Source organism: Dipodomys ordii, unplaced genomic scaffold (assembly GCF_000151885.1).
Source record: "Dipodomys ordii isolate 6190 unplaced genomic scaffold, Dord_2.0 Scaffold40, whole genome shotgun sequence".
Classification (NCBI taxonomy): domain Eukaryota; kingdom Metazoa; phylum Chordata; class Mammalia; order Rodentia; family Heteromyidae; genus Dipodomys; species Dipodomys ordii.
Window position 1 is genome coordinate 1,249,998 of NW_012267256.1, and position 9,742 is coordinate 1,259,739.

The following is a 9,742-nucleotide window of genomic DNA, read 5'->3' on the forward strand; positions in this document are numbered from 1 at the left end:
GCCCCTCGGCGCCTCCATTGTCTCCCCTCCGGCCGCCGCCGGGGCCGCGCTCGGAGCGGGCGTCTCTGCGGGCCCAGCAGGCCGAGCCCGGTCGATGCCCGGCACCGAGCAGGGGTTCGGGAACCAAAGCCGTGTTGAAACCCGCTGTTTGCCGTGGGAGAAGCCGGGGTTGTCCGAGACAAAGTCCATCCCAGGCTCCGGCCCGGCGGGGATGGACGGGGCGGGGTGCTGCGCAGGGCCGCGCGGGGATGGACGGGGCAAGGCGCTCCGCAGGGCCGCGCGGGGACCCAGCGGGGTGTGTGTGTGTGTGTGTGTGTGTGTGTGTGTGTGTGTGTGTGTGTGTGTGTGTGTGTGTGGTCTCAGCTGTGAGCACACTACCTCAGAAGTTCCTCAAGTGGGAGCTGTCCCGGTGCCCCAGTCAGGGCTATCCCGGGCCGCCCGCCAGCCCGCTCCCCGCCCGCCCAGCCCTCACCTCCTGACGGGTCTCCCCATCCAGGCCTGGGTGTGTATTTCCCTACTTTGTTGGGAGCTTTCTGAGTATTGACCCTTTGTCTGCTTGTAGCTCAAAGCACATGCCATGTTCACCAAGCCGGAGAACTTCAGCCCACTTCATCGCAGTAGCTCCTTGACATATTTTGGCAGGGATTTAGAAACCAAAGGCCTTTGAAAGGGACCAGCCAGCGCTGAAGTCACTTTACAGGTCACATTTTCAAACCCAGACGGCTAACGTTGGCACATACGGTCCAACCTATCCTGGAAATGAAAGACCATGGAAAGACCAGATTCTGGTGCAGTCCAGAGAAGCTGGTGCTGATGCCAGGAAGTAGGGGGCAGACAAACATGAGGAGCAGTCCGTCTGGAAGGATGGTTTTGTTTTTGTTTTTTAATTCTTGCAGTCTTACCAGGTGTGCACCACGATGGACAGGAGCTGTCGCTGAGGGGAAGAAGCTGCACTGTGTGCTTTATTTTTACTTCCTCCTCCTCTATTAAACACCAGAACAAAGCTTTGGGGCGTTTACCTAGGTAGTTCACGGCTTTTCCAAATCGGTCTTTGTTTTTACTTGAAGTGCAAATATGAGGCAGATGTTAAAACAAGTGACCACAAATGTGTACGCTAAGTTGCCTGCTTTCTTTTTTAGCCTTAAATTGGAATGTGAGAAGCTGGCCAGCGAAAAGACAGAAATGCAGAGGCACTATGTGATGGTGAGTATCCCAGATCGAACTTTGTTTCCTTTCCATAAGATGTTAGCAAATATGTGCTCTGAGCAGAGACATGAGAGTTGATGAAATGCTTAGTTCTTTTTTTCTCTTTGCAGTATTACGAAATGTCATACGGATTAAACATTGAAATGCACAAACAGGTAAGCTTTAGTTAAATCTCAAGCTGCAGTGAGAAGCTAGTTCATATGATGCTACAGTTCTGACTTGGTCCTCAGTAGTCGTGGGCTTGTCTGCTATTTTCCTGCCTCCCTGAGAGTTGGTGTAGGTTATTCTGTAGTAAAGATTGCTTCTTGACAGTTAACGTGGCACTTAAGTGACTAGGTAAGAGGTGTTTTGAAAATGCAAACCTGCCTGTTCATAGGCAGATAATTATCAGAGCCTCAGAGGTTTACTTTCCCACCTGGATAGATTTATTTACCTTGTTCAAAGATCTGGGTTCTCTTATAGAGTTAAGTGATATTTTTGTGCAGTTTGTGGAAGGAAGTGAGGTCGGGGGTGGGGGGGGAGAAGAACAGCAGCTAGGAGTTTCTCTAATCAGATTAAACAAAGCATATGACTAAGTGTGGAATATTCTTTGTAGACTGTGCTTTGGGGCTTCGTGAAGAGACACTCAGGATTACTGGCTTATTAGCACACATCCTTTGGAAAAAATGCTTGTTTGATGCGGGTTTGGAGGTGCAGGAAAAAAGCCTTCTTTCCAGCCTCAGCATATGTCGGGAGTTGCTTCAGTCCTAGTGGTTTAAAAAGCACGAGAAGATTAGTGGCTGGAAAGCTGGAGCTATGAGTTTGCAAGTTCCCATAAAATTCACACTTATGGCCACTATAATGGTGTATAAAAAGAGTATTGAGCTGGAACAAGGCACTGAGGACCTCATAAGAGAAGAAAAGCTAAATGATTGCTCAGCCCAGAGGACCCTCGATTGAGTAGTCATTGTCTGCCAAAGAAAGCATTAATGGCAGGGTGTGAGTATTCTGGAGATATGCTGACATTCACTTTTTCATCAAGACGCTGGTACAATAAGTCTTTTAGAAATCGATTGCCTCTTAAAAAATTATCATCAGATGAAGTTGCACAGTTGGACACATTTCAAAGTGCAACAATACAATTCTTACTTGATGTATATGTGCTATTTCATCTCAAACCCTTGTTTCATTAAATTAAAGAGCATCGCTGACGGCCGGGGCACGGTGGAGAAATTGATTAGTTCAGCCTTCAGATCTTCCTTATATTCAAAGACTTTCATTAAGCAAGTGTGTTTCAGAGTTGAATTCTGCTTTTGTAACTCTGCACTCTTTGATTTTTAATTCATCATAGGTTTCATAATGTTATCGTGTACATGAGATCAGTTCTCAGATAGGTGTTTGGAGAGAGAGCTAAGATCAGGGCCTTTCACTGGTAATGTAATTAGGGCTTTTAAAAAAGTGCTGATTTTACTCTGATTTGCTGTTGGTAGCATCTTTACATTGAGGTTGTTTTGTTTCAGTGGTTTCTACCTTACTGGGGGGGGCGGCGGCGGGCAGTTATAATTTGTTGAGTAAATGGGTCAGCAGATCTATGGCTAACTGTGGTCATTTAAATTATGCAAGTAGGTTTGGCTGAGAAGATTGATCCCCTCCCCCACCCCACGAGGCGGTGGTGGTGCTGGTAGTGGTGGTGGTGGTAATGGTGATGATGGTGGTGGTGGTGGTGGTGATGGTGGTGGTGGTGCTGGTAGTGGTGGTGGTGGTAATGGTGATGATGGTGGTGGTGGTGGTGGTGGTGATGGTGATGGTGCTGGTAGTGGTGGTGGTGGTAATGGTGATGATGGTGGTGGTGGTGGTGATGGTGGTGGTGGCTGTGGTGTGGTGATGGTGGTGATGGTGGTGGTGATGGTGATGATGGAGGTGGTGGAGGTGGTGATGGTGATGGTGGTGATGGTGGTGATGGTGATGATGGTGATGGTGGTGATGGTGGTGATGGTGGTGGTGATGGTGGTGGAGGTGGTGGTGGTGATGGTGATGGTGGTGGTGATGGTGCTGGTGGTGCTGGTGGGTTTTTCTTTTTTAATCTTACCTTGAAGGGCCTTTTTTTCCTCTTAAATAATAAGCATTCAGAAAGAGTAAAAGGAGACTGAGTTTTTTCGTAAGCCTATAAACTCCAAGGATTTAATAACCTCATTGAGTCTTTTACAGGGAACACCCCTTTATGATGTTGTGTACTGGTGCTGGCTTTATTGGGGAGGGGGCGAGATAAAAGAGGTGTGTAATTCTTCTGGGTTCCTGTAGGGCACATGGTGGGCTGACCTTTTCTTTATCATGTAGGAAGAAGGGAGAAGGGGCAGGGAAGGTCAGAAGCCCCGTGGAGTGAAAATAGTTTCCTAATGAGTTCCTGTACTGTGTTGGGCATTTGTTGGTTATATACTGTCTGTCTGTGAGCCTCTGTGCTAATAATATGCTGTGTATAATTGGCCCAGTAATTTGAAAAACGTGAAAAGCTGAGAGACCCCATGTTCATGGGAGGGTATGAAGCCCCTGGAATTCAGTTTATACTGTCAGTGCTGACAAACCCTTCAGTGGAGTGGTGTGCAAAGATGTGCTGTAATTCAGTTTAAAGTGGTCTTCCATTTGAAAAACATCCTTCTGAATGTCACCCATTAATAATAAGTTCTGAGGAGGCATTTGGTGCTGCTGGTAATCATAATTCTTATTAAAACTGGTGACGTCTGGCCCCCAGGGGGTAGCCAGGCTCAAATGGATGCTTTTTGCTGCCTGATCACCAGCATGGCCTAAGTGCTCATTATATTGTAGAGAGGGCCTTCGGAGCTCTTATTAGACCTGACAGGAATGTTCTCTAGGGGGAAACTGGGCATCAGTGCGACTCCTGACAGGCTGAAATTATCCCTGCTTTACGGCTCATAACCAAATGCTAGCCAGCCGTCATCAGGGGACACAAAAAATTGTCATTTCTGACAACATCTTTGTTATTGAAAAAAAAATTGCAGCGATGGGGAGGCGATCCGCTGAGAGCTCTTTCATGCTCTTAAGATTTGTCTCTCCCTTCCCACCTTCAGTGGGCTTGTCAGAAGGAGAGAATGTGAAGAGTTCAGTGTCAGATCTCACCACCGGCTTTTCCGCCTGGAAGTTTTAAAGTGGAAGTGCATCCAAATGAAGAATGGCATGGCTGTGGTTTCCCAAGTTAGAGTTAGCATGGGGCCTGTGGTCCCAGTTCTGTTGTGTCAACACCTGATAAGACCTTCCCCTGTGCTTCCTCTGCTGGGCTGGGGCTAGTTATTGAAAAGGCAGCTGCAGTAGTGCCCCTCCCCCCCCCTTGGTTTAAGGTAGATCCTTCCTGTCCATCTCTATCCGAGTAGCTGGTAAACCCAGCTACTCTAAGCCAGGGAGATGTGGAAATGCCTCAGGCCCCTGGAGCCCGGGCCCATGAAGAGCTAACCATCTGCTTGTTCCAGGTCCAGCCTCCGTTGGAGGGCAGTTGCTTTTCTGTGGCTTCTGTATTTCCTTTGCGATTCCTGTGAACAGCATGTACTGCAAGCATGCATACCCAGGTTGCATGTACCCCCTTGTGTGTATTTTCTGCATATAGAGCAGACCAGGCTATCCGCTGGGGGTGGGGCGCATGCCTCTAATCCCAACCACACAGGAGAATGGCAGATAATGAGATCAGCCTGGACAATAGAACCACCTCTCAAAAAGCCAAACCACAATCTGACCTGGGTACTGATGGCTGCTGCCTGCAACCCAGCGACTCAGGAGTCAGAGGGTTGCTGGTAAAGCCAGCCCTAGCAGCACAGTTAGCTTAGTCACCGATGCAGGAGTACTTGCCCGGTGTCTCAGCTGTGGGAGAAGGCTGAGACATGAGGATGTGGTTCTAGAAAAGCCTGGATAAATGTTCAAAGGTGCCGCCACACATGGGGCATGCTGCTCTTCCCTTTGAGCTATTTCAGCTATGTTGGGAAACATAAGATCTCAGTCCAGGCCTGTCCTAGCCAAAATGAGACTCTTATCTCAAAGATAGCCAGGGCAGAAAGGACTGGAGGTGTGTGCAAACCCCAAGTTTAAAATTAGTACCAGCAGAAAAAAAAAATTAAAAAATGGGCTGGGAATGTGGCTTAGTGGTAGAGTACTCACCTACCATGCATGAAGCCCTGGGTTCGGTTCCTCAGTACCACATATAAAGAAAATGCTGGAAATGGGGCTATGGCTCAAGTGGTAGAGTGCTAACCTTGAGCAAAAGAAGCTCAGGGATGGGCTGGGAAGCTGGCTCAGTGGTAGAGTGCTTGCCTTGCATGCATGAGGCCCTGGGTTCGATTCCTCAGCACCACATAAGCAGAAAAAGCTGGAAGTGGCACTTGTGGCTCAAGTGATAGAGCTCTAGCCTTGAGCCGAAGAGCTGAGGGACAGCGCCGAGGCCTAGAGTTTAGGCCCCAGGACTGGGAAAAAAAATACAAAGTCAATTTTCAGTGATCCTCATCATCTGTGGCACCTGTTTTTCCATCGGCAACCTGCCACGTACCTTGACGGGAGTCTTAGTCTACCCCGGCTGTGGGCAGCGTCTGAGGCCTGGTCCATAATTTTGATCTGAATTTAAAGTTTTCTCTTTGGAAAATAAGTTATTCTGTAGTGTGTAGAGTTGGTGTGTTTGTGAAGTATTTAAGTGGAACTGTGTTAGGGATTACAATGAGAGTTAATTCCTAAGATGTGACATTACTTCTTATCTGTGTGTTTAACTTTGCCTTTTTTTGTTTGGTTATTTTTGTTTTTAGTCTGTCTCTGGGTTTCTCTGCTGGAGCTTCTGGGGTGAGGCAGGGTGGAGAGTTCAGATCACCACACATCTGCCAGGCATTTGATCCACCATTCGCTCACATCTCTAGGCTTGTATTTTTTTCTTTTTCCCCTAAGTCAAAAATCTCGGACCATAAAACGAGGATCTGGAGTATTGGCCAGCGTTGATCCCGTAATAATGGAGGGTGGCTGACAGCAAGATTGGAGTGGCACCCACCTTGTTTTCACTGGACAGGCTTGTCCTTTGCAATCAAATTCAGAGAGGTTAAGATCCTGGTGTATTTAAAGCCCAGACTCTGAGGTACAAGGTTGGCCTGCAGGGTTGTTTTGTTTTTTAAACCAGCAAGCAGAGCTGATTTCCCACCTTGTAACTGGACTGGTCTCCAGCCAGCGCGCTCAGCCGCTGTGGGTTTCCATCCAGGGCAGCCTTGGGGTCAGGAGGAGGAGACCTCGGAGAGCTTAGATACTGTGATCCATGATTTTCTCTTTTTCTTTTTGGTGGTATTGATATTGAGACGCACGGCCTCAAGCTTGGGAGGCAGGTGCATGCCTTTTAAGCCACACCTCCAGCCCAGCCCACTTTGCTTTGGTTCTTTTTGGAATGGGGTCTGATGGATTACTGGCTGCTGTGGACCTCAGTCCTCCTGTTTCAGTAACTAGTGTGGCAGGTGCACACCACCATCTCTGTGGGATGTGTCCCTAGACCTCCACCTTGGTGCCCCCCAAGTAGCCGGGATTGTGGGTGTGGGCCGCTGTGCCCCAGCCACAATTATTAATTACTTGTTAATATTTTTTTGTGCTGTGCTAGGCTCCTGGGTGCTGTCCTTGAGCTTTTTTAAAAGTTCAAGGCTGAGGATGTTTTCCCACTGTTTTGTCAGGAAATAGAACATTTGTTTCTTTCCATGAATGTTTAAATCATTTAGAGTGGTAGTTGAAAACTAAAGATGAATCTAGTTACTGGTTCACAGAACCAGTTTACATTTCTGTGATCAGAGTCTTTGCTCTTTGATTATCGAATATTTAGGGGTCTTCAGAAATGGATTAAGTAGGAGGAAACTGAGTTTCTTGGCGCCACTAGACGTTATCAGACTTTCCCTACTTTCACTAACCACAATGTCCCACACGTGGATTTTTCACAGCTAAAATCATTAATGTAGGATAAATGTAGGATAATTACTATACGCCCCCCCCCCCCACTGCCTTTTTCTCTTTTAGGTAAGATCTCACCATGTTTCCTCTTGCCTCAGCCTCCCAGATTCTAGGATGCAAGGTGTGCACTACCATGGCTGGCTGTAGTGCTATGTGTATGTGTGTATGAGTCATTCCTGAGGCTTGAACTCAGGGCCTGTGCATTGTCCCTGAGATTCTTTTTGCTCAAGGCTTAGTGCTCTACCACTTGTGCTACAGCACTGTTTCCAGTTTATTTTGAGTAGTTTATGGAGACTCCTGCTCGGGCTGGCTTTGAACTGCGATTCTCAGATCTCACTCTTGAGTAGCTAGGATTACAATCTTGAGCCACCAGCACCTACCTGTAGTGCTTCTTCATTACATTTTATTTAGTTAGCTGCTTTTCATAAAGTAAGGGCCTTTGTATCTTCAAACTATCCCTCACCTAGAGTTTTGGAGAATTCTGCAGTAGCAAGTGAAGCACAGGATGGTGCTGTGAGTGTCGTATGTAGTTCATGTTTCATAGTGCTGGGGGCATGGCATCGGCCAGGCCGGCATTCTACCTCCTGTCACCTGATGCCTTTCTTCCCCTCCAGTCCTGAGTTTGAATTCAAGATCTCACACTTACCAGGCAGTTACTCTGCCCCTTGAGCCATGCTGTGAACCAGTGAGAGAAGAGATAGAGAGACAGACAGACAGAGACATGCATGCATGCATATGTGTAGGTAGATATATTTATGAGAGGTAGACATTTTCTATATTTTCCAAAACATGGTTTGATGTGTACTAGAGAAACAAAAAACAGATCTTCAACATAAATTAGGAGATTGCTATATTCATTTGGCTTAAGAAAAAAACGATTGCTAAAGTTACATTTTCAGAGTTGCGCAGTTTGTAGACAGTGCAGTCACCAGGTGTGTTTGGCAGTGTTACTCTATCATTTTATCAAATCCCTGTGTTTTTCATTGATTAATTGAAAAATATTGAGTTTCTTTAGACCTGTTTGGAAGCAGTGTGACATCACAGGTGTGAGCACTGCCTCCCCTTAGAGCGGTGTGATATTACAGGTGTGAGCACTCTCCTTAGCAGTGTGACGTTACAAGTGTGAGCACTCCCCTTAGAGCAGTGTGACATTACAGGTGTGAGCACTCCCCTTAGAGCAGTGAGATGTTACAGGTGTGAGTACTGCCTCCCCTTAGAGCGGTGTGATATTACAGGTGTGAGCACTCCAATTAGAGCAGTGTGATGTTACAGGTGTGAGCACTCCCCTTAGAGCAGTGTGACATTACAGGTGTGAGCACTCCCCTTAGAGCAGTGTGATGTTACAGGTGTGAGCACTCTCCTTAGAGCAGTGTGACGTTACAGGTGTGAGCACTCTCCTTAGAGCAGTGTGACGTTACAGGTGTGAGCACTCTCCTTAGAGCAGTGTGACATTACAGGTGTGAGCATTCCCCTTAGAGCAGTGTGATGTTACAGGTGTGAGCACTGCTTCCCCTTAGAGCAGTGTGACGTTACAGGTGTGAGCACTCCCCTTAGAGCAGTGTGATGTTACGGGTGTGAGCACTCCCCTTAGAGCAATGTGACGTTACGGGTGTGAGCACTCCTCCCCTTAGAGCAGTGTGACGTTACAGGTGTGAGCACTCCCCTTAGAGCAGTGTGACGTTACAGGTGTGAGCACTCCTCCCCTTAGAGCAGTGTGACGTTACAGGTGTGAGCACTCCCCTTAGAGCAGTGTGACGTTACAGGTGTGAGCACTCTTCTTAGAGCAGTGTGACATTACAGGTGTGAGCACTCCCCTTAGAGCAGTGTGATGTTACAGGTGTGAGCACTCTCCTTAGAGCAGTGTGACGTTACAGGTGTGAGCACTCCCCTTAGAGCAGTGTGACGTTACAGGTGTGAGCATTCCCCTTAGAGCAGTGTGACATTACAGGTGTGAGCACTCTCCTTAGAGCAGTGTGACGTTACAGGTGTGAGCACTCCCCTTAGAGCAGTGTGACGTTACAGGTGTGACCATTCCCCTTAGAGCAGTGTGACGTTACAGGTGTGAGCACTCCAATTAGAGCAGTGTGACGTTACAGGTGTGAGCATTCCCCTTAGAGCAGTGTGACGTTACAGGTGTGAGCACTCACTCTCCTTAGAGCAGTGTGATGTTACAGGTGTGAGCACTGCTTCCCCTTAGAGCAGTGTGACGTTACAGGTGTGAGCATTCCCCTTAGAGCAGTGTTTACAGGTGTGAGCACTCCCCTTAGAGCAGTGTGACGTTACAGGTGTGAGCACTCTTCTTAGAGCAGTGTGACATTACAGGTGTGAGCACTCCCCTTAGAGCAGTGTGATGTTACAGGTGTGAGCACTCTCCTTAGAGTAGTGTGACGTTACAGGTGTGAGCACTCCCCTTAGAGCAGTGTGACGTTGCAGGTGTGAGCACTCCCCTTAGAGCAGTGTGACGTTACAGGTGTGAGCACTCTCCTTAGAGCAGTGTGACATTACAGGTGTGAGCACTGCTTCCCCTTAGAGCAGTGTGACATTACAGGTGTGAGCACTCCCCTTAGAGCAGTGTGACGTTACAGGTGTGAGC

The 9,742-nt window shown here is 47.7% G+C and overlaps 1 protein-coding gene across 1 annotated transcript in view; it reads left to right on the forward strand.

Moving 5' to 3' along the window:
- Nucleotides 1–1,143: 1,143 nt before the first annotated feature.
- Tle1 (transducin-like enhancer of split 1 (E(sp1) homolog, Drosophila)) overlaps nucleotides 1,144–9,742 on the forward strand; it is a 109,116-nt gene continuing 100,517 nt past the window's right edge. The window contains exons 1-2 of the mRNA XM_013018474.1: nucleotides 1,144–1,203; nucleotides 1,317–1,361. Coding sequence (XP_012873928.1) covers nucleotides 1,183–1,203; nucleotides 1,317–1,361 — 66 coding nt within the window. The 5' untranslated portion in view covers nucleotides 1,144–1,182. The remainder of the gene's footprint in view (nucleotides 1,204–1,316; nucleotides 1,362–9,742) is intronic.